Source organism: Porites lutea, chromosome 3 (genome assembly GCF_958299795.1).
Source record: "Porites lutea chromosome 3, jaPorLute2.1, whole genome shotgun sequence".
Taxonomy (NCBI): Eukaryota; Metazoa; Cnidaria; class Anthozoa; order Scleractinia; family Poritidae; genus Porites; species Porites lutea.
Window position 1 is genome coordinate 20,587,607 of NC_133203.1, and position 23,751 is coordinate 20,611,357.

At 39.5% G+C, this 23,751-nt stretch overlaps 2 protein-coding genes, 1 long non-coding RNA gene and 2 pseudogenes across 3 annotated transcripts; 3 read left to right on the forward strand and 2 right to left on the reverse strand.

The window, feature by feature from the left end:
- The first annotated feature begins 116 nt into the window (after positions 1 to 116).
- LOC140931430 (uncharacterized) lies at positions 117 to 877 on the forward strand. The gene is made up of 3 exons (XR_012164962.1): positions 117 to 192; positions 454 to 525; positions 815 to 877. It is a non-coding gene; the product is annotated as an uncharacterized lncRNA (long non-coding RNA).
- Positions 878 to 1,181: 304 nt separating this feature from the next.
- Positions 1,182 to 4,151, forward strand: LOC140931876 (uncharacterized). The gene is made up of 7 exons (XM_073381587.1): positions 1,182 to 1,808; positions 2,135 to 2,206; positions 2,453 to 2,497; positions 2,912 to 3,003; positions 3,101 to 3,180; positions 3,505 to 3,596; positions 3,863 to 4,151. Exons 1-7 carry the CDS (start codon positions 1,199 to 1,201, stop codon positions 4,003 to 4,005), a joined length of 1,134 nt encoding a protein of 377 aa, XP_073237688.1. The 5' UTR covers positions 1,182 to 1,198; the 3' UTR covers positions 4,006 to 4,151.
- A 1,468-nt stretch (positions 4,152 to 5,619) lies between these two features.
- Positions 5,620 to 18,419, reverse strand: LOC140931878 (uncharacterized). The gene is made up of 9 exons (XM_073381588.1): positions 18,355 to 18,419; positions 17,612 to 17,669; positions 17,327 to 17,489; positions 15,707 to 15,904; positions 15,191 to 15,325; positions 14,764 to 15,146; positions 12,988 to 13,390; positions 11,865 to 12,085; positions 5,620 to 9,879 (listed from the first exon to the last, which is right to left on the reverse strand). The coding sequence occupies exons 1-9, from the start codon at positions 18,417 to 18,419 to the stop codon at positions 8,761 to 8,763; spliced, it is 2,745 nt and encodes a 914-aa protein (XP_073237689.1). The 3' UTR covers positions 5,620 to 8,760.
- On the forward strand, positions 18,410 to 21,022 carry LOC140929486 (uncharacterized; annotated as a pseudogene).
- A 485-nt stretch (positions 21,023 to 21,507) lies between these two features.
- On the reverse strand, positions 21,508 to 23,699 carry LOC140931879 (transient receptor potential cation channel subfamily M member 7-like; annotated as a pseudogene).
- Positions 23,700 to 23,751: the final 52 nt, after the last annotated feature.

A 23,751-nucleotide genomic window follows, 5' to 3' on the forward strand; every position in this document is an offset into this window, starting at 1 on the left:
ATTGAATTCCCGTATATATCGTCAACAGCTTTTTATGAAATGTACCAATGTATATTGTGAAGTTCATTCTACTGATGTCTTAGAATTAACGAAAAATTATTGTTTTGTACTTTTAACAGAGGAATACGTCTACTACCACTTCTACCACTACTATTACCACTACTACCATTACACAGCAGTCATCTTCTCGTGGTAAGCAAGTGTATTATTAACAACACTATTTAAATAAATAAATAAATAAATAATGACAATAATTTCATATCAATAGTACACATTTAATAGAGACGTGAAAGCAACCACTGAAAAAACGTGTAAGCATTGGCAGAGACTGAATTGCATGTTAGTTCTTTGGAACTTCTAGATGATGTATGGCAAACTAAATATTATGACTGCGATAATATTAATATTCCTAATATAATTTAAGTTATAATTTGTTTTTGTTTTGCTTCACAGGGCAACAAAGAAGTACTAACATGACATCAACACCTACAAACCCTGGTAGGCTTTGGAGACAACAGCTGAATGGTTTGTAATTTTTTTTTTCATGTCAGATTTTCCATTTTGTTTCAAATATATTATTATCATAATAGCCACAAAAACTGGTTTGAAAATTGTTAATACCACGACCAAGTTAAAATAAAAATTACATCATAGGATAAAAATTCTAAAAAGACTTTAATAAAAGGGCTTCTGATATTAAATATCAGACTTTTATAACACATATAGTTTGCTTTATCATATTTTTTTTTTTTGTTAAAAAGCACTTTACAGAAATGTGACTGGTCAATTTACATTTTGTATCATTTTTTATCAGATGGTTTATTGAGAGGCACAAGCTCAGATGAAGAACTGGCTGCCAGTGTTGCAGGGATAGAGGGTATTTACATAAACATGTTATCAAGTTTGTTAATGGTTTTACCATAACCTTTTATCGAGATCATTACCGTTAAGTTACAGATATGAAATGGCTTGAGGGATTTTGTGAAAAATAATATTGGGGATGCAGCAAGCTAAATTGTTTTCAGTCAGATCTATACATGTAGAAAAAAAAAAGATTGCTTTTATGAGTAAATGCCAAGAGCATGCTCTAAAAAAGTTTTTGCTCATAATGATAATGTTGATAATGTTTGCCGCCATGCTTTTCTTAAAATTTCTTTTTCTTTTTTGCATTTCAGATCAATTGAGTGCCAATGAAGACATGTCTAGCAATGGAGCTGCAAATATGGGTAGTGGTGGTGGTGGTACAGATGCTGTTACTGGTGGTACTGGTGGTGATGATGGTGTTGATGATGCAAGTGTGGACGAGATTAGAGATAACAGTGCTGGTGTAACGGATAATAATGATGTGGCTGGAGATAACAGTGATCAGACCGAAGGTGCCATACATGTTACTGGTGAAGATAGTGGTACTGATGCAGTCGGTGTTGCCAATGGAAGTGTGAATGAGAGTGGGAATAATGGTGCTGGTTCAATGGTCAATAATAATGTGGCTGGAGTTAACAGTGATGAGGCTGATGTGGTCATAGATGATGGTGATAATGGGGATGGTTCTGGTGCACTGGATACTGAAAGTGATGATGATGTAGTTAGAATCAATGATGCTGATGTTGTAGGTCATGATGACGGGCCTAGTAACAATGCAGATACTGGTAATGATTTGTCTGGAGACAGTGTGGATGCTAATGATAGTTTTGGTGCTGGTGGCAGTGCTGGTGCAAATGATGGTGATATGCATGCATTGGACAGTGGGAGCGATGAGGATGATATACATGTAGTTCAAGTGAAAAAAGTTGAGAATAACAGTACAGGTTAGATCTTAGACTACCATTTGAATTAATAATGACTGGTTTTCATAGACTATCAGAAATACAAATGCAATATTTTAAGTTAAGTACACATCAAGTTCATGTTGCTTTGGTCTAAGATCTCCCAAGTTCCATCTTAAAAAAAAAGCTACATGTAGCTGTAGTACTATTGAAACTATTACAAGGCTTAATTCTTGCATGCCTCTGAATTTAAATTGGTTAGTGTTAATCAGATTTGAATTTTATCTTGATTCAGTCTTATATATGGTAGAGATGGTTTCCTTTTAGGAAGTCGCCAATTGAAACTTGTTGAATTGTTTTACCTATAGGAAAGAAAAGTGGAGAAATTGCTACAGTAGTCGATGCTTCAGAGTTTGATATGGATTCTTGGGTAGTTTGTGGTATGTGTTATAGTAATAATTGAAGATTATTGAACATTGAGTTAACTAACCCCTTAACTCCCAAGAGTGCCAAACATCAAAATTTAAGAAAAAGTACTGCTGAAGAGGTTTTATTTGAATAGTGACATCATGTTGTCATAATTTATTCTGAGAGTGAAAGGGTTAAAGATCTATGACTTTTTCTAGCTCATTTGTAAAGTTTTGGAAGTGTTTGTTGATTGTTTGCTAACAGTCCTTTTTTTATAGGCACAACTGTTCCTGCATCAAATTCAAATGTGGTTTTATTTGGAGGTCTGTCATACTGTAGTTAATAATAATAATAATATTTACATATATATACATATATACAGGGTGTATTTAAAAAAAAAACGGTGAAAAAATTAACAGACCACAGGGTTATATAACTTCTACAAGCAAGCCCAGCTGCCACATTCACAACAACCGTGCCACACTTACCACCTCAGAGGTCTCAATCTCTACCCACCAGTCACCCTTATTCTAATCTACTCACCCTTATCCCTATCTACATGATTCCAGTTTAACTACATATAAATAAATGAAATAAGATTACTAAGTGAAAGAAAAAAATAAGCTAGTCAAATGTTAAATTTACTTGACAAAAAGACTATTGTCTGCAAAATAACATACATGGAAACACATGACAATAATAATTATATAAACATTTGATTATTATTATTATTCAAGGCGACAGACAAGTTACAGATGACTTTCAGGCACTCTTGCGGACCCTTGCTGCACCATGCCCTTTACAACTCCATCCTTACAGTGGACATGTCGTGAGTAATATGTTCATTGTGAAGTTAAACTGATTTCAACCAAGTCATCCCATGCACTAACATACAACTTGTTTCTTTTTCCTCTAACTACATGTAGGTGGATCAAGTAGCCACTATCAGTCGTGGGATACCCGTGTTAGCTTTATTGTGGAATGACCATTCACAGGGATCTGTCAGGTAACAATTAATTCCTTTTTAGACTTGTTAGGGTTTTCAATACAAGTTGGTGACCAGGTAATTTTACGAAAAGCACCAGAGATAAAACATTAAGTTGGTTAGATCAGGTATCCAAATTACATGAACCTGTCCCACATTTTCTTGTGTGCGCTAGTGTATTTGCATGAAGGCTGTGTCATCATAGAGTGCAGCTGTAAAACTAGTGACATAGGCAACTTAGCATTAGTCTAGGTTGTTTTGTTGGCCAAATATATACATGTAGGAGTCCTTGGACTATATGTGATTCATACATGTAATTTGAAATAATCCTTTTCTTATTTTTAGGTTATTTGCTGAAAATGCAGACCTTTGCGAACTTGCAAACTCTCAAACATCTGTGTGGCCATTAAAAAGACAGAGTCATGATTATCAAATTTGTAAGTTAACAACTTTATTAAGTCACCCAAAAGGAAACGGCATAATTAAAGAAGCCACTCAAACACAACAAGTGGTAATCTGCAGCAGTAGGCTAATTGTATAATGAATGTCATGGAATCTAGTTGATACTCAGTCCAAAACTAGAGCAGCTGTACCTCATTTAATTTGTCCTATGTTTCCATTGTCATATATATAGCAAAAGTGATAACAATAATTGTTTTTTATGGTTTCCTTTTTAAAAGTATTCTTATTAACTGATTTGCAGTGGAGAGACTGCTGCCAGGGGAGAGAATCGACGCATCACTGGCTCTGTTACTCACAAAAGTGGGTAGTGTGTTCAAAGTCCTGTTAAATTTAACAAGCAGAGGTATGTATCTTGGAATGCACCAAATTGTAGACAGCCATTAAGTTTAAGAGAAATTTTGTGTCCAAAACAATAGCAATATTAATCATGAGTACATTCATTTTTTTTACAAAAGCATGAATTGGAGGTGTTTCTTTCGAGTTCTACATGTATCTGCTACATAACCTTTGTTATACTTCTTTAATAACAATTTTTTTCTTTGTAGATAATTTAAATGATGCTGCTGTTGTGGATCAATTCAAGAGTTCCTTGGCAGATTTTTCTGAAAGGCGTGCCGACTGGTAAGTCCGCTTAACTTGCTATTGTGTTTGTTGTTCTGGACAACTTTACTCTGATAACCTGCCACACCGTATTTAAGAGTAAGGGGGCTTGCAATGTATGTAATCATTTGTGTACCAAAACAACCACGGTAGACATGGTTTTCATGACATAGGTTATATTCTGTGTCTGTCACAACCAAATGATATGTTAATCTTCGTAATTGTTCCACTAAAATTAACATAAATATGTACTTGCAGGGAGAAATCTGAAAACATCAGACTGATGAGGGAGGAGTAAGACAGAGAATATAATGAATCATTACTTGCTGATAAGAAGGTACTGAAAATTATATGATAATATGGTAATAGATAGCAAAATGTTTAAAAAACAAGCTGAGCTGTTAGCTTCTGTTTATAGAGGTAAATACAGAGGTAGCAATAATGTGCAAGTGCTTTGTCAAGACAGGACTTTCTGTCCCCTTAAAGCAGGCGTCCCACGTTTGAGTTTCCACTGGAGGTGAAACAAACAATTTAACCACAATTTATTTTTACATTGATTGCAGAAAGCAGAGTCATTAAGCTGTGGAAAGACAGACAATGCCCTGTGTGGAACAAAAAGGAAATGTGATGATGAATGTGACCTAAGCAATGTATGTCCCCTGTAATAAAAAAGCTGATCATGATCAGAGTAATGTGTTGCTTCATAGATATTTGAACTATACAAAGAAATTGATTTCCAAGTGTTTCTATTTTACAGGCATTGACAAGACCTGCAGATAACACACAGCCTTTGGACGAGAATTTTGTAAGAAGTATATTTCGTAAACATTTCACCTGTTTACTTTCTTCAATTCATATCTGAATCCTGACCATGTGTGAATGGGTGAAGCTGGTTGTTCTGAAGAATTCAGGCTGATAAATGATGTGAACTTTGTTTTCATAAAAACATACAGAAAAGTATCAGACAAGCAGTTACATTTCACTTCTAGAAAATATTTTTTGCATAATATCTTATAGGTGTGTTTTAGATCAGTCATGTCAGTGTATTTCTATTTAATTGTAGATCCGAAATAAAAGAAAACAAAGGAGACATTCCTACAGGGGAGATGGCTATTCTATAAAGGCCAAGTGGTATGACACAACATTCCAGAGTTTGTTTAACAGAGGGGCAACATTTCAGGTAAGGTATTATTTGTTGTGATCCTTGTAAGAATCAAAACCATGATAACCATATGAGATGCTACTACTGTTTTTTTTGTTTGCCGGCTTTCATCTGCTTTTGTCACTAGTCTCATTGTCACCATGGTGCAGATTTTCAATTACCCACTGTATCTCTATTTATGTAGTACTATAATATTGTATTTCTAATGGCTATTGCATTGATTGTAGGAGGTCTATGACTGGCTTGGTAGCCTTGCAGAGGTCCCCCTTTACTTCTCTCTGCATCGACCTCTGAGTACTTGCCTTATTAGCAAAGACACTGCAATTGCAGGAAATGAGATGGTATTTATATCAGAGTTGGTGAGTAATACAATTCATTGTGATGCATATATGTTGTATATTTGCATGTTGGTCCATTTCTCTTTTTAGCACAACTGGAAGTGCTCATGAATACTATATTTGCATATGAAGAAGGAAATTTAAGGAAATTTTTGTTTTCACAGACCTCACAAGAAGCATACAGTGCCTTCAATGCTACTGTAAGTGGATGTTACTTTTCTCATTCATCATTCGCCTTAAAATTTATCTTTTTGTGGAACTGAAGTTGACGATGAACATCAGAAAACATTGATGTCTACAAGTGGATTGGTGCACTTTAGATTGCATACTGAATTAAGACAAGAAATGACACCTATTCTTGAGATGCTTTTCTTCTTACATAAATCATCAAATCATCTTGTCAAATGTGTCATAGGTAAAATATATATGTAAGGGTCTATATCTTACATGTATTTCTCCCAAGTAGTGTCACTCCCAGGGTTGATGTGATTGATCAATATTTAATTTTACAAGTCAAGTTTTGTTAATGTGATTAGCCTGTGTAAGGGAAACTGGGAAAATAGAGAAATAATAGACTCCCATTTGGTTAAATCTGGAGTCGCTGGCAGCCACGGAATTCTCCTTGGCTAATTGGCATTGGGCATTAAATTCAGTCAATTTTTTTTAAGTCAGCCAATTTCTGTCAATAACATAAAAACATTTTTACTAATTAAATACCAGGGGAAATGTGATGGGTAGGTGGGGCTTGAGCTTAGCTAGGCTTGGCTAGGCTTGGATCATTTGTGGGTAAATATACGGTAGTTTTCTTACCTACGGCTCCAAATCCCAGGGGCAAATTTGATGGGTAGGTGGGGCTTGAGCTAGGCTAGGCTTGGATCATTTGTGGGTAAATATGGTTGTCTTCCCAAGGGGTCCAAATCCCAGGGGCAAATGTGATGGGCAGGTGGGGCTTGAGCTCGGCTAGGTCTGTATGGACAGGTGGGGCTTGAGCTCAGCTAGGCTTGGATCATTTGTGGGTAAATATAGTTTTCTTCCCTAGGGGTCCAAATCCCAGGGGCAAATTTGATGGGTAGGTGGGGCTTGAGCTAGGCTAGGCTTGGATCATTTGTGGGTAAATATACGGTAGTTTTCTTCCCTAGGGGTCCAAATCCCGGGGACAAATGTGATGGGCAGGTGGGGCTTGAGCTCGGCTAGGTCTGTATGGACAGGTGGGGCTTGAGCTCGGCTAGGCTTGGATCATTTGTGGGTAAATATGGTTTTCTTCCCTAGGGGTCCAAATCCCGGGGACAAATGTGATGGGCAGGTGGGGCTTGAGCTCGGCTAGGTCTGTATGGACAGGTGGGGCTTGAGCTCGGCTAGGCTTGGATCATTTGTGGGTAAATATGGTTTTCTTCCCTAGGGGTCCAAATCCCAGGGGCAAATGTGATGGGCAGGTGGGGCTTGAGCTCGGCTAGGTCTGTATGGACAGGTGGGGCTTGAGCTCGGCTAGGCTTTGATCATTTGTGGGTAAATATGGTTGTCTTCCCAAGGGCTCCAAATCCCAGGGGCAAATGTGATGGGCAGGTGGGGCTTGAGCTCGGCTAGGTCTGTATGGACAGGTGGGGCTTGAGCTCGGCTAGGCTTGGATCATTTGTGGGTAAATATGGTTTTCTTCCCTAGGGGTCCAAATCCCGGGGACAAATGTGATGGGCAGGTGGGGCTTGAGCTCGGCTAGGTCTGTATGGACAGGTGGGGCTTGAGCTCGGCTAGGCTTGGATCATTTGTGGGTAAATATGGTTTTCTTCCCTAGGGGTCCAAATCCCGGGGACAAATGTGATGGGCAGGTGGGGCTTGAGCTCGGCTAGGTCTGTATGGACAGGTGGGGCTTGAGCTCGGCTAGGCTTGGATCATTTGTGGGTAAATATGGTTTTCTTCCCTAGGGGTCCAAATCCCGGGGACAAATGTGATGGGCAGGTGGGGCTTGAGCTCGGCTAGGTCTGTATGGACAGGTGGGGCTTGAGCTCGGCTAGGCTTGGATCATTTGAGGGTAAATATGGTTTTCTTCCCTAGGGGTCCAAATCCCAGGGGCAAATGTGATGGGCAGGTGGGGCTTGAGCTCGGCTAGGTCTGTATGGACAGGTGGGGCTTGAGCTCGGCTAGGCTTGGATCATTTGTGGGTAAATATGGTTTTCTTCCCTAGGGGTCCAAATCCCAGGGGCAAATGTGATGGGCAGGTGGGGCTTGAGCTCGGCTAGGTCTGTATGGACAGGTGGGGCTTGAGCTCGGCTAGGCTTTGATCATTTGTGGGTAAATATGGTTTTCTTTCCAATTCCCAGGGGCAAATGTGATGGGTAGGTGATTCTCAAATAGCATCGTGTAACTGTAAACAAAATATCATTTTTTCACTTTGCAATCAAAAAGGGTCAAGTGATCGTCAGTCCCAAGAGTGAAGTATTTGACATTATCAACACTTTCGGGTTTCTCAACTGCAAATTTGATTTGTTGTTGTGTATTCTTTAGTCATTTCTTGTCACATTTGTCAAGAGAATGAAAATACGCATGCTTTGCATTGCCAAGGAGAAAAGAAGGAAAAAAATGACCCTTTGAAGGCAATTGACTGAGATGTTTGGAAACATATGCATTTGTCATCTGCATGTTGTGTATTACCTGAAAGGTTTGATTCAAATTCTGAACAAGTAATGTGCAATGGCGAAATTTATTAATTCACTCTAGGGCGGAACGATCGTTGACATGTTTTGTTTTTGTATGAGTTTTGTTTTTCTAGTATCAGTTGTTATTGTTGTGTTAAAAATGTATTGAACGTTGACGTAACTTGTGGATATACTGATGTATGGTGTTTTGTTTTTATTTTTGTGGTGGCGGACTGTCGTGTCCATGAGCTTTTAAGCATGTACCTTAGTGGATGACCAAAGTTCTATAAATGACAAGTCCTTTCTGTTAACCAGATTGGTGAGTTATTTGATTAAATTAAGACTGATAAGAAAGTTCTAGTATTAAACCTATTTTATTATCTCGATAGGTTTCCATGTTTGGTGATTATCAATACATTGACAACAACGAAACCTTGGAGGAAGGACCTACTGGTTCTGGTGTTGGTGTGCATGCTGGTGGGGGTGCTGCGGTTGCTAGTGTGGTTGCAGGGGCACAAAATACTGCTGGCATGGGTGCTGTTGGTGCAGGTCCACGAGATCCTGTCGGTGCGGGTCCACGAGATCCTGTTGGTGCAGGTCCACGAGATCCTGTTGGTGCGGGTCCTCCAGATCCTGTTCGTGCGCGTCCTCGAGATCCTGTTGGTGCGGGTCCACAAGATCCTGTTGGTGCGCGTCCTCGAGATCCTGTTGGTGCGGGTCCACAAGATCCTGTTGGTGCGGATCCACGAGATCCTGTTAGTACGCGTCCTCGAGATCCTGTTAGTGCGAGTCCTCGAGATCCTGTTAGTACGGGTCCACAAGATCCTGTTAGTGCGCGTCCTCGAGATCCTGTTGGCGCGGGTCCACGAGATCCAGTTGGTGCGGGTCCACGAGATCCTGTTGGTGTGGGTCCACAACATCCTGTTAGTGCGCGCCCTCGAGATCCTGTTGGCGCCGGTCCACGAGATCCTGTTAGTGCAGGTCCACAAGATCTTGTTAGTGCGCATCCTCGAGATCCTGTTGGTGCGGGTCCGCAAGATCCTGTTGGTGCTGGTCCTCCAGATCCTGTCGGTAAGGGTCCACGAGATCCTGTTAGTGCAGGTCCACAAGATCTTGTTAGTGCGCATCCTCGAGATCCTGTTGGTGCGGGTCCGCAAGATCCTGTTGGTGCTGGTCCTCCAGATCCTGTCGGTAAGGGTCCACGAGATCCTGTTAGTGCGCGTCCTCCAGATCCTGTTGGTGCAGGTCCGCAAGATCCTGTTAGTGCGCGTCCTCCAGATCCTGTTGGTGCGGGTCCGCAAGATCCTGTTAGTGCGCGTCCTCCAGATCCTGTTGGTGTGGGTCCACGAGATCCTGTCGGTGCGGATCCAGAAGATCCTGTTGGTGCGCGTCCACGAGATCCTGTTGGTGCTAAAAATACTCCTGCTTCTAGTGTGGGTGCTGGTGTCGGCCATAGTGAATCCCAACACAGGAAAAAAAGAAGAGGACAAGGCAGCAAAAAAAAAAAAAAAAAAATAGGAAAACAACACTGTGAAATTCATACGATTTCACAGGAAATGAGTAAAAGAGATGAATTTTCTTCAAGTCAAAGTTCGCATCAATATCGCTAGCAGTGAAATCTGAAAGCAGTGAAATTTCAAAGAAAATAAGAGAACAGTAGTTTTGATATACAGTATTTTTGTTATCAACGAGACTTGTCAAACTATGAACAAATCATATCAATGCAGTTACCTACAGTGGAATCCCGATTTCTCGAACCCTCGGGTTCCCGAACCTCTCAATATCTCGAACCAAACCTTGTTTCCACTGGATTTGCTTCTGTCACTAAAGCTCTATAATTTCACCCTCGATTTCTCGAACTCCCGATTTCTCGAACCAATTTGCGTTTCCCCTGGAGGTTCGAGAAATCGGGATTCCACTGTATTTAGATTTTTTATCGTGGATATTTATTTTTAAAAAGTACGAAAATCCTGAACTAGTTTTCAGGAAATACTATGAAGATTAATCAATGTTGCCAGTTGCAGTGTGGAAAAGCAAAAAGTATTGAATTTTTTACCGTATATTGAACAATTATTGCACGAGCGGCCGTCGGATATGAGATGATAGATCCAACAAGCGCGAGTGGAATAATTGTTTTATTACAAACGACTATAAATTATCGAAACATTGATTTCTACAATACAACAGAATGATGATGTACAAGCGACTTCCGGTCTAGCCATGGTATATTGGCTTTTATACCATAGTGGCTAAGCCAATCAAAACTCCCTAATTGCATTATCCAGAAGCTGTTAAAAAGCTGTATTAGTTGCTAGGAAATAAAAATATCAGATGCTATTTGCACATGAGTGAACTTTCATTCTTTAGGGATGTCATGAATGCATGCATATTTATGCACGTGTTATGTATAGCCTTCGCAGTGAAATATAAATTTCATTTCTTAGCTCGCTATTTAAAAGTTATCGTTGACCTTCGTAGGAAGGGTCGATCGGAGTTTTGGGCTTGGTTCCTACCCAGGTTTCCTGATTTTTATCCCGCTGATATGCGGCTTTTTTTGTATAGGTTTTTCCTGGCCTCCGAGTATTTTTGTTTTTTGAAATACGTATCCAATTCTCCGTGGGTTTATTCATTATGTAGTTTTCAGTCTTTTAGAGCAAATGTGTTTATGTATGAGACGTAATAAAGTGAAACCCGAAAATGTTGTTTGGTCTTTGCTATTTTTTTTATTTGTGTGTGGTAAGACAGGGACCTCCACTCCACCCTCCATCATCTGGCAGAGGGAACCAAAGTTAATGGGATTCTATTGATAATGAACAAGTTTGATAAGACCCCTTTTTTGCTGACCCATTCTTTTTCATGATATGGGTTTTATTAGAGAGAGTTTCGTAGCATTTTTTTTTCCCAGGTTGTCAGAGATTGTTCTTGTACTCCCATTGCCTTTCTAATACCCCCGCGAGAAGTCTTTTAATTCTCAGATACTACCTTTTGTATTTATATGATATATATATTCTTCTGTCTCACTATTATCCCGGATCATGGACTACCTTAGTGATAAACGCAAAATATTGAGAATCCCTTTGAAGAAATTTGACTGACAAAAGCCGCGGGAATAAGTCTGAAATCCGTGTAACAAAATGAAAGTAGAATTTAAAACTTGGGTATGAATCACTTAACTCTAAGCAAAATATCTTGAACTTGAATTCGCTTATAAAAAATGGAAAGCAGCAAAAGAATAACAAACAATCGAAGATTTTGCTTTTATACTAGCCATAGAGAAGGGAAACTTAACTAATCTTGTTCCCAGTCTCCAAATTTGTCGTCGCGACAACTCTTTTCGGAACCATTTCGACACTTGCGGAACCAGCTTCGTAATAATTTCGAACGGGTTTCGTAATTATTTTGAACCAGTTTCGGAACCATTCCGAGATTTTCGGAACCATTACGAGATTTTCGGAACCATTCCGAGAGATTCGAAACCATTTCGAATCTCGGAACTATTCCGAAATTGGAAACCATTGCGAAATTCGGAACCATTTCGAATCTCGGAATTTTTTTACGAATGGCGGGCCATATTTGCAGGGTTCCATTGCAAGTAGTGGATTCAGCCAGCACTTTAGTAGCATTGTTTGCCAGATACTTTACACGCATAATGGTTGTTTCATCAACTGGTAGTGCTGGATAGCCCGTCCAAAATTGAACCAAGCCATGCAATCCTACCTGCCCTTTGGCACCATCTATTCAGTGAAACAATGACAGAAACAGTAAACGGGAATGTTGAACTACTATATACTTTTTAGAAATATTTGTAATGAGAAATAGACACAGTGACATTTTTCAGCACACATTAAAGGAAAATAGAGAAGATGCAAAGGCAAAGGCATATTCAGAAAAAGAAAACTAAATAAGTTCCCCATGCTTCATCACTGAGGTACAGGATCTGGAGATTTATGTTTTCTTAAAACAAGTTAGCTTAATGGAGGATTAAAGGATTTTAACCCTTTAAGCCCTTAGAATGCCATTTTGGCACATACTGTTAGGACTAAGTCAATATATTTTCCAGTTAACGTAAATACAATTGTACCTCCCCCCTCTTTTTTAATGGATTGAACATCCCTAGAACTTTTGAAACCTTTTTGGCCTGGTACATTTCTGGTATGCAACATAACTGGAATTAAAACACTATAATGGGAGCTGCAAAATAAGGCTATGTTTACCTCCGTGCTGTACATGGAAATAAACAACATCTAGGGGGGAGTAGAAATATTCCTAGTCACTTCATGGTACTAAAACCAGGATGATGGGCCTCTTAACTAGAACACAGACTTAACCTACCAACCTACCTACCTAACTACCTACCTACCTACCGGTACCTACGTTTACTATGAATAAACTCACTTCTTTCAAAACCATAACGTTTTCTAATAGTTTTGTTCAAGAGATTTATAGAATTTACTCATCAACACAATTTTTAACAGTGTATCATATTAATATTTACATTTATGAAAAATGAACATTTGCATTGGGGGGGGGGGGGGGGAAAGCTTAAAAGGGTTAATTTGAATAAAATTTTTAAATAGTTGGCATTTGCTAATCTCCAGCTGTGAAAATAAAATTTCAAGCACTGAGCTATAATCACCTGTGAAAAGCTCCTCAATGTACTGTTCAAAGAATTTGCGAGCACGTTGGCACAAGGGATTACTGCTTTCATCGTACTGTATGTGTGATGCCATTTCCCTTTCATCAATGATCTCCAAGTCCTTGGGAAAGACTCTCTGTTGGAGTTCAGGGTATCTTTCTAGTAAACTGAGAAGGCTCACTCCAGACACTTTTACTTCCCCCAATCCCCTTCTTAGGTCATCTAAGGCTGGTATTCTTTTTGTCACAACCTCGGAAAGGAGAAAGCATTCATACGCCAGGTTCCTTCTCTCCTCTGTGATAGTAATATGAGGAAAGCCAGCTGACATTAGAAGCTCTGAAATATCATGTGGGCTATTTGGATCTGTAAATGCTGGCAACTGTTCCTCTCCACAGCTAAGGAGCTATTATAGATAGATAAACAAATTATTTCAAATGGTAAGCAGTGTTAACATATTAAGAACTGTAGAATGATATGGAATTAAGAGATGGGTCACCAATGTGCAAAGCCTGTATGCAGCATTTGGTAAAGGGGCACAAAGAAATGACATGCAGCACAATGTTGCATTAATTTGTTGCACTACACCTGTTTGCTAACCAAACACCTAGAACAGGCTTACTTAATAAAGTTAAAGTCAAGATTGTCAGTGCTAAGAAAATAACTGTCTCTATTCCCTCTTAATCATAAGATGGTTAATAATTTTACTCTTGGATAACAAGTTGTTCAATATATCCTTATTTCGAACAAATAAATATTTCCTTATTTCAACATATCCTTATCGCGGCCTCAAAAGTCCGCGTGGGCACAAAGAGAATAAATAAGTAAGTAATATATCCTTATTAAAGGAAAGTGGGTGCTGGCGAAGGGAAAGCCGTTATTGGGGTAGAGGACACAGGTGCTGAAAATTGGCTGATGTATTGTCTGATTGCAGAGATGTAAGATAACAAAATGACGGTCAAACATTTAGCCTCAACAAGCCAGTTGGTAACCTAAAGCGAAAGACTTTTTCTTGTTGACTCAATGGTCCAAGATTCAGCTTTAATGAGCCAGTAAGTAACCTCATTCTTTCCCTTAAAGCCCTTTTCTTTAACGCCAGATCTGTTTTTTTAATTCACCTTCCACGAATATCTGTGAAGATGGTCTTATTTACCGTAACCTTGCCGCACTCACCTTTTCACTGCTTGTAAATAGCAAGGCTAGAGGTGCGGAGTCAAATACGCATCGATTGTGACGTGACGTAATGAATTAGCCAATTGCTCATTGATGAAATTTGACAGCAAATCGTCAAAACATTGATTGTGACGTCATGTAATGAAAAGCCAAACTGTACATGCCAGAATCTGTCCAGAAAAGATCTCGCATTTTCACGGCTTATATGTTAAGTAACACTGCTGACCTTCTGAAATAGTGTGCTGGCCGTGGCTTGCTAAGGCTCGCCAGCAATAAAATTAATAATATCGTGGTCATGCACTTAGCTTCAAGATAGCTAGTTTCCAGGCATGCCACTGAAACAAAGGAAACAATTAAATGAAAATAATGTGATTAAAAATCCCAATTGGAAGGAGGCAGATGAGTGGGTATATGTAAAGCGTGTAGGATTTGAATGTGGTGCTACCAAAGACAGATCCATCCAGTGGCTGGAGGAGGGTTCAAACCTGGAACCACAGAATTACCATTTCCAGCGCATAAGACATTGGCATTAAATGTATCTTACTTCTTAACATTTTGTCTTTTTTATGCAATAGCAAATGGAATTTCTAGTCAGATTTAACAAACCTTTGTTAAGTTTTCTGCTAAAACAGGATCTGGGATGTCCTCAACACATACATGAGCTACTGCTGCATCCCTCCTTCCACTTATCAGGTATGACACAACAGCTGGGGAGAGCCCAGGAACACCATGGCAGTCGTTGAGAATAGCGTGCAGTATCATCCCTCCAGCCTGCACAAACAAGCCGCCTGACAAAACATCGTAGTTGTTAATGGGAACTAGATGCCCCACCTGACCCTCAAACAAATTTATTGAAACCCCTTGCTTTTTCAACCTTTCCATTAACAAGTGAAAAAACTCTCTCGTTACACCACCTGCATCAACTCCTGCTTCACCAACAAATTCAACACACAGTGGCCGAGTTACATCAAACCCGGGATTTGCATTTGCTTTAGAAGGTCATTTTCCCTGTCTACTTCTAAATCAATCTCACAACCAAATCGTTTCACCGCTTGGGTAGTAAAACTGTTTAGAGAGGATAAAGCATCCTCAGCTTTTACTATGGCTGAGGATGCCAAAGGGGCATTCCACTGATCTTCATCACTTGACATACTCTCATCGTTAGTTGCTGTGTAAACAAAACAAAATTAAAAAATCATTAAAATGTTGGGTTCCATTATCATGAATGGATTGATGATAATGGTGTGGCATTGTCAGGATTACTACAATGGGTTTGCAGGTTTTCAGGATTTTGGCAATAGGAAAATTCTGACTGGTATTAAAAAAAGTTGTCCTGAGCAATGCATCACTTCAAGATTTAATAAACGGGGGCCACAACATTCTGGTCTTGCCCCAAAACGGCTTAAAGATGCCGAGGGTCTTTCCTTTGCCTCCCAATCTATCGTGGGGTGGGGGTACTGAGAGGCCAGTGGCACATACCCAGCAACAATTAATTAACCCAACGAAGCAACCCAATTGGGCAGACACTCAGGTACAGAAAGAGGCATACCTCTTAAACCAAATAAAAGGTTGTTGACAGCCCCTCGTACTTCAAAGTGAGCTTGTCTGAGAGCCTGATAAATTTCTTCATCATTGTTGTCTGGGAACATTTCTTTCAGTGTTTCAAGTTTCCTTTGTTCAGAATCATATCCAGATGTTGACTGAATAGTATTAGCACTTCCATGCAAACATCTGGGACTAAGATCTCCTAGGTGAACAAGATGGAGAAGTCATTGTAATTTGTAAACTGAAAATGTGGACATTAATTTTTTTAACTAAAAAACTATGTATTTTTCCTTAAAAATTACTGAACAATAACTTGAAATTCAGTTCTGACATGCAGATCAACTCTTTATCTGACTGATGATGTTATCTGATGTTGCTCTAATTTATAACATTTCTTCACCCACTCCAGGCAGCCAGACAGGAAACCTGCGTATGGCCATTTTTAAAGAAAAATCTTGATTAACAATGTGTACATGTGGTTCCAGAAAATATCCATACCTCCCGAAAGGATGGTTTTTTGGTTTGGACACTCCCACCCCCCAGGAATATTCAGTTCTACTTCATACTTTCCTTTAAAAATTTTGGCTTTTGAGACCCCCCTCCCCCTCGGAATTTCCAATGACCATCCTTGGGAGGGGAGGTGGGTATGGATATTTTCTGGAACCACACAATTTGCAGTATAAAGAGTTATTTTTAGCAAGTTTAACAATCTTGAAACGCAAAACAATAACAAAACGTAAGCAATACACTTTGCAATACACTCTGTGTGTAATATTTACATGTACACTTTGTCCTCATGATCAGACCTAAAAATTAGCTCCTGGCTTAAAACCTGAACAATCAGCCTGCCTGCTGCATTCTTTTAAGGTGATTCCCTAGAAATAGAACTGCTGCTTCAAACTTTGCCATTTGATTGTTTATCTCAAGGGAATTTAATTTTTGAAATAAAAAAGGGGGGTCCGCATATTCGTGTAAAAGCAGCAGGACATTGAATATACACATCCATGCTTAAATACGTTTCAAGCATGCAGTGGCCTCTAGGCAATTACGAGTATTGGCAAAGTTCACTTTTCCAATAATACAATTTTCCCTCGTAGAAATTGGTCTATTATTCATTTTACAGAAAGTTGGTGTTGGCTACACTCAAATTACTAAGGAAAAAAATTGTAGATCACCATATGTGAGGGTCGTGACCCATATTCCCCCTAGAGTTGTAACTCCCATAAGCCCTTGCAGCAGAAGTGTAATAAACAAGAAAGCACATGGTTGAAAGTTGACTGTCTCTTTGTGGATTAGTTCGCTGTTTCCCCGCTTGAGGCACTGTAGGGATTCTGCTTGAAGCTCTATCGGCGAGCGAGTAACACATACTCGTTTTCAGTTAAACAAAGAGATGATTCATCTCTTATGCAAGCAAGGCTGCACAGAAAACAACCATCCTTTTTTTGGTGCGCACGAAAAACACAGTTTGCGCACGCTTATCATGCGTAAAATTCTGCGCAGTAAGGATGCGCAATGCAATACTAAGGAATCACCTTAAAGCTAATGAATATTTTTTTGGTATGATATGTCTGTATTCAACCCAGTGGTACAAAAGCACAGTTCCACACATCCAGCCTGAACTTACTGATTCTAATATTCTGGTGAGGAAGATTAATTGTTGACTGCTCGGGTCTTGATGAGCTTGGTCCAGCAGCAGTAGATAAGCCGGCAATATTAGTACATAGGGATGACTGTGGTGCCATACTTGCGATGGAAGAAATGCCTGATGCACTCTGAACATTGCCATCCTAATAGCAAAGAAGAAAAAAATGTTTTCCACACCTTACAAATTCCATTTTCTAGCTGGGTTTTTGTTAGTGAAACACAGAAGATGAAATTTTCTAATTTGCAGGCACTATATCTCACTGACCAGTCTTGATGTGCTAGCATCAGTAGATGGCCCAAAAATAACTGTCCACACTGTAAACCTGATAAAGAGATTTACAAAAAATGTCTTTGGCACCTTACAAACTCAGTCTCATGGGCATATTGGGTTCTTGCTGATCAAAGAAAGGAGCTAAGGGGCTTACAACTCTAACAAAATGAAGCTGTTTGAAGAGAACAATGTGTGAATAAAAGTCTCCCACAAAATCTGGAACGTCGCCCAAATTTTTGGGAGACCAGGGTACAAAGAAGTTGGTGTCCCATAGCTCCGGGCTAGAAGATTTTGCTGTTGGGCTAGTGGATTTTACCCACAACTTGCCCGAAAAAGCAAGTGTATGGTGGCCGAGAACTGAGTCTTCGGCACATTTTTTCTTTTTTTTCTTTATTATAAGTAGATTGAATGTAAAACAAAATGAAAATAACATTTAAATCAAATAAAAATGCAATAAAATGTAAAACAAAATGCAAGTAAAATCTCAATCAAAATACAAATGCAATTAAATTTAAAATGCAAAGTTAACTTCATTCAGATTAAAATTGACTGCACTTTAAAAGAGAATGCAAAACAGAATATAAGTAGAAGTCAAAGTCAATTAAAATTCAATAAATTTTGAAAAGAGAATGGAAAACGAAGTTAGTGGCAGTGCTCGGCCATGCGAAGATTTACTTTCGTTTGAAGTAAAATTGAAAGTAAATTATTCGCGTGGCCGAGCGCTGGCACTGCCAGACCCGCCCCAGGCCTCCAAACCAATGACTCCCATAAAGCCATTCGCGGTTTGGTTTGTATCCGCCATTTTGTTCCATGACGACAAACATGGCTGACTCTACTTGGAAAGAGGATGATAAGTTAAAAGAAGCCATGACACAGCTTGTTCAGCAAGGACTCCAAAGGATCGAGGCGCTGGACTTTCTTAAACGTGACTTCCCACAGTATCCTTGGAGCTTGAGAACTCTTGACAGGCGACTTCGTCACTTTGACATTTTCTACAACGACAAGAGTGTTGAAGTCGAAGACGTACAGACAGCGGTGGGAAACGAACTGAAAGGCCCTGGTAAGCTTTTAGGTTACCGGGCTATGCACAGAAAACTCCGCCAAGAGTATGGCATAAATGTAACCAGAGACCAGGTTTACACTGTCATGACGGAATTGGACCCAAAGGGTCTTGAAGCACGCGGCGGTATTGGGGTGAAGAAAAAAAGACAGAAAGGAAATTTTACTACAAGGGGATCAAACTGGGTTCACTCGTTAGACGGCCACGATAAACTTATGGGATACCAAAATTCGACATTCCCATTGGCTATCTATGGCTGCCTTGACACAGCAAGTAGAAAACTACTTTGGTTACGAGTCTGGACATCGAACTGTGACCCCAAAGTGATTGGACGGTGGTATTTCGATTATCTTTACGAGACAAGAGTGATGGCTGCAATGCTGAGGGTAGACAGGGGCACAGAAACTGGGGTAATGGCTACATTGCATTCCTTCTTATGAAGACATCATGGTGACATGGACCCAAGTGACTCTGTTGTTTATGGGCCTTCAACTGAAAACCAGGTAGCTTAGTTACTATACAAGTTCTTACAATATACATGGAGCCATTTTTAACGTTTAGCTTTGAAATGAGTTCTTGTGAGGGGGCGAAAATTTTGCTCAGTCCGTTGATAATGCTATCCTGTTGGGGTAGAGAGGGGAGGGATTATCATCTACTATACTGCTTATAATTCTAGAGGAGACGACAGATGCTAAGTCATTACAATGTCATTTCAGGTATAGATTGCATGCACAGATTATAAGGCCTGGTTTATGCAAAAAAGGTCATTTTTGAATCGCTATTTTGGAAACTATTTACAGCTATAATAAAGTGAATTATAGTGTATTATCGTTTGTCTCACAGTGTACAGTGTAGTCACTTGAAGGAAGTAGAACGTAACGTTTCCACTGTAAAAATTGTAAAACACGGTTGCACCACACGGTGGCTTCTGTAGTTATGCAGTCTTCAGAGCCATGTTGTAATATATTAACTAAATTCTCAGGTTATTGCTAGGAACATTCCATGCCAATATAATTGTGTTCACCTCTCACCTTGTTTGTAATTCAATCCTAGATTGAGAGATGGTGGAGAGAGCTACACGAGCGCATGGAGAAATACTATAAAGGTCATTTGTGTTGGCTCAAGGACCAAGGCCATTATCATCCACATGATGACAAAGACAGGTTGATTCACTATGCACTTCCTCAGTGTATCATTCACAGTGAAACCTGTATAAAGGGGACCTTATTAAGCGAGTACCCTGTGTTAAGCGGACACCGGAGCATTCCCCGAAGGTGTCCGCTTAATACAGGTTACACTGTGTTTATACACCTTAGAGATTGGGCTCCATGTAACCTCCCTACCTTTTTCCTGGGATCTCTTCTCTCTCACTCCAGGAGGGTGGGAAGATTAGACACCCTGGTAATGAGGTTGCTAACTTCCTGTGCTTTTTGTACCTGGTAACTGTCAATGCAACTCAATATTATGATTGAACTAAAAAAAGAATTATAAAAAAACAAGCCAGTTCTAATGCATGTAAATTATGTTTTGTCTCTGGAAAGCCAAGGTTCAGTGTCAAGACATATGGAATATCATTTGTGGCGTGAATGGTTGGGAGATGTTATGTTTTTTTTTCAATTAGCCAGACATAAAACAACCAGGGTTGTAACTCTGCGACATTTTAATTCTGTTGTGTTCCTCTCCAATCGTATAGGATGCTTCTGACGTTCATCACGATACCGCTAATACAGAAAGATCTAGATGTCTTTAGAGAGTTGGTTTGGAACACTCATAGGATACGTGCACAGAAGGACACGATTCTTCCAGATGGCATTCCAAACCACATGTATAGTTTCCCTGAACAGTATGGCCTGGAAGAATGTGGTTTGTTTGGAACACCTAATACCATTTCAGACTTGGCATTTTTCTCGTTTTGGTAATTTTCTCTTTGACTTTTCATTTGCATTACATTACAGGTCTCCCAGTTACAGAGGAAAAGCTCAAGGAGGCAGCTACTCAGTCTGGAGTGCTGACTGTTCCTGATGATTTTCTGCAGCCTGAATTTAGAGCAGAATGCGAACGTGTCTTACCAGATAGTGAAACGATTAGACCCCATGAATGCAGGGATGCATACATTTACTTAAAAAATAACTTCCAGCTGTGATTGTCTGTATTGTAGGCACTAGTGGTCCTCAGGTTGCACTAAGCTTGTGATGGGGCAGCTGGGGGATGCTCCTTCTAGTCAATAAAGTTACATAGTGTGCATAAGTTCAAGATAGATGTGACAAAAATTATTTCTGGTAAAGAAAACAATCTCTGAAACATTTTTTGTACATTGTTTTTTTTATTGACTAACAACAACTGAAAATATTATGTCATATAACGTTTTAATCATTAAACTTTATAATGTTTCACTTTTATTAATTTCTTGTAACATGGAATCAGCAAAAACGAAATTCGAAAGTGGTGAAAGACCCACATTTAGGACTATTGGTACTTTCTAGAACTGTAACACTATAAAATCAACACGTTTATATTCATAATATGAAGTTGGAACAAGTAAATTTTGTATATATTTTTGTAATTATTGATGAACTATGACAATAATGTGAACACTTCTTCAAGTTTGCCATTGGAATTAACCAGTGAAAACAAAAGTTTGAGTTGCAGAGTGATGGTTACAGCTAACATCTAACGGCAAATATGTCTACTCCATGCTGTCCTACAAAGGGCAAACACAACAGCATTCCTCATTAAAAAACAACAGTATACACAGAAAAGGGGGAGGGGTGGGGGTAGCTTATGTGGTAAACATATAGCACATGTAACAGCAAAACATATCAGAAATTAACTAACTTGGTCTAAGTTTCAGCTTTAGAAGCTTGCAATAGGAGTTGGCTGATGAACCTCAAAAAATGACTCAATTGCTCTTCCAGCCAAGTTGCCAGTACAGAACTGATAACCCCCATCCTCATTGTGTATCTCAGCTGAGGCTATTTCAGGATCGTACAAGGTATATCCTGACCCTTGGATGTCTAAAACCATAACTTTGCCTTCTGATTTCTCATACGTAAAATGAGAAAACGCCTGTGCGTTCTTACATAGCATGGTATCTTCTTCACAGACAATTCCATTGTTGTTTATAAACTTTGCAAAGTCTCCAGGGATGAACTCCTCAACTGTTAACAGCTCCCCGTCCTCTGTTTTCCCCATGTACACAGACTTGTATTCAAACAAATCTCCATATTCGTCAAGCTTGTCCTTTGCAATTGTTTCCTTCAGCTGCGATGCAAAGTTTCTTGCTAGATATTAGATCTGTACTGACTTTCTAGTATGTTCTTCTGTGGTCTGTCCTGTATCTTTAATCAGTTGAACAGCACTCTCCAGATAACTCTTAACAACCCATGTTCCTTTATTAAAGCCTTCTGTAATGCTTGTGGCTTTAAATGCCTTTCGGAAACCTCCAGCTGCAAACTCTTTCTCTTCTATGACAAATTCAGCTTGGAGTGGCACTGATGACCATTCCATGTGAGCAAAGTCAAATTTGTAGATCAGGATTTTCTTGGCTTTGTTATCAACTACCCTTCCAAGCCTAAGTATGTCCTTGATAGAAAGGCTTTTTGGGTAAAATTTACTCGTTGCAGGTGAAGGCTTCACTGGGCTTGGATGGGAGGCAGGCCTCTTCTGTGGAACTTCATATCTTGCTTTCTTTTCCTGTGGACCAAGACAAAAAATATTGAACAAAAGGAAGAACTTGCAACCATGTTAAACTGCTATCTTGAACATTGATAAAACAAAAATTGATATAACATTTTGCCAGACTTTTAAGTTCTATAATTATCGACAATGGGGGGTAAGTATTTAATCAGGGGTTCCAGACAAACACAGAGAAACTGATGAAAGCACAAGGCTGAGGGCCAAGTGCTCACTTTTGAAAAATAACTAGTATTAACTATTGGTATTGGGTATCAAGATCCGTCCACCTCACCTAAATAAATCTTATTGACTGCTGACCCAGGGGCAGATCTAGGGGGAGGTGCAGGGGGTGAACACCCCCTCCCCCAACCCCCTGAGATGAAGCCTCTTCATATTCGCTTTTAAAATTTCTTTACATCACCAGTCAGTTACGCCATTTCTTATTGGTGTATCCCCTCCTAAGGAAAATCCTGGATCCGCCCCTGCGACCTTACGAATTATTAATGAGTTTAAGAATGCTGGTTTGTAACCTTGTAGTGGAATGTAGAAAACTATAGATTGTTATGAATCAGGGAACAAAAGTTTTCTAATTCTATCCTGGAAATTTCAATCCTCCTGGGACTTCATAGTACCAAATAGTACCAATAATCTAATGTGCTGGAAGCAACAGCTGGATGCAGATTTGGTTGAATTTTGCAATTAAAACGTTTTCTAAACTTTAATACAAACAGTGGCTTTGCAAAAAGTCACTCCCCACGGATATTTCTATACACCACGAGTAAACCTGTGAGTAAACAAAACGCTTCCGCGAAGATTATTTTACTGTGACTAAAACCTCAACTACCTAAAATGTCCTTATCAGAATTCCTAGAAGAAAGGTCTTGAGTTCATAATCCAAATCCAAAATGCAAATAAAACTAGTGATTCATTTTGATTATTACGGGTTTATTGTGTTATTACCTTGCATTCCAACGATCCATCCTCATCGGAAACGACCTCCACTCCTTCGCGTTTTATAAACCGTATATAGAACACTTTTCGGTTTGGAATATGGGCCATCTTTTCGCAAGATGGCCCGCGCTCTCCAGCCAGTATGTCACAGATAAGAGTTTTTTCGATCTGAGGCCTTAAGTGCTTCTTGCAGGCGTCTTTGATGTTCGCAATCGTTATCTCTTCGTGCTCAAAAGGCACGTATTCCTGGGGCCCTATCCTAGTGTATTTCTGCTGTTTGCCTGATACATCTGCACTCATTCTCTGCACTACTATTTCTTCCGCCACAGTGCTTTCCTCTCCTGTTTTCTTGCCTTTTCTCTTAGCCTTCTGAATGGCGGCATACCGCCTCCACTCCGCCATGTTGAAGACTCACACAAAACGCGCGCATGGCTTTTTGGGAGTCATT

Bases quoted from the DNA above. Each gene is read 5' to 3' on its own strand.
- LOC140931876 (XM_073381587.1), top strand. From the start codon at position 1,199: ATGTCTAGCAATGGAGCTGCAAATATGGGTAGTGGTGGTGGTGGTACA. The intron at 2,207-2,452 runs GTATGTGTTATA...CTTTTTTTATAG, and splicing joins GGATTCTTGGGTAGTTTGTG to GCACAACTGTTCCTGCATCA. The intron at 3,004-3,100 runs GTGAGTAATATG...AACTACATGTAG, and splicing joins ATCCTTACAGTGGACATGTC to GTGGATCAAGTAGCCACTAT.
- LOC140931878 (XM_073381588.1), bottom strand. From the start codon at position 18,419: ATGGCGGATACAAACCAAACCGCGAATGGCTTTATGGGAGTCATTGGT. The intron at 15,326-15,706 runs GTATGCCTCTTT...TTGTTTACACAG, and splicing joins CCTTTTATTTGGTTTAAGAG to CAACTAACGATGAGAGTATG. The intron at 15,147-15,190 runs GTGAGATTGATT...GACCTTCTAAAG, and splicing joins AGCGGTGAAACGATTTGGTT to CAAATGCAAATCCCGGGTTT.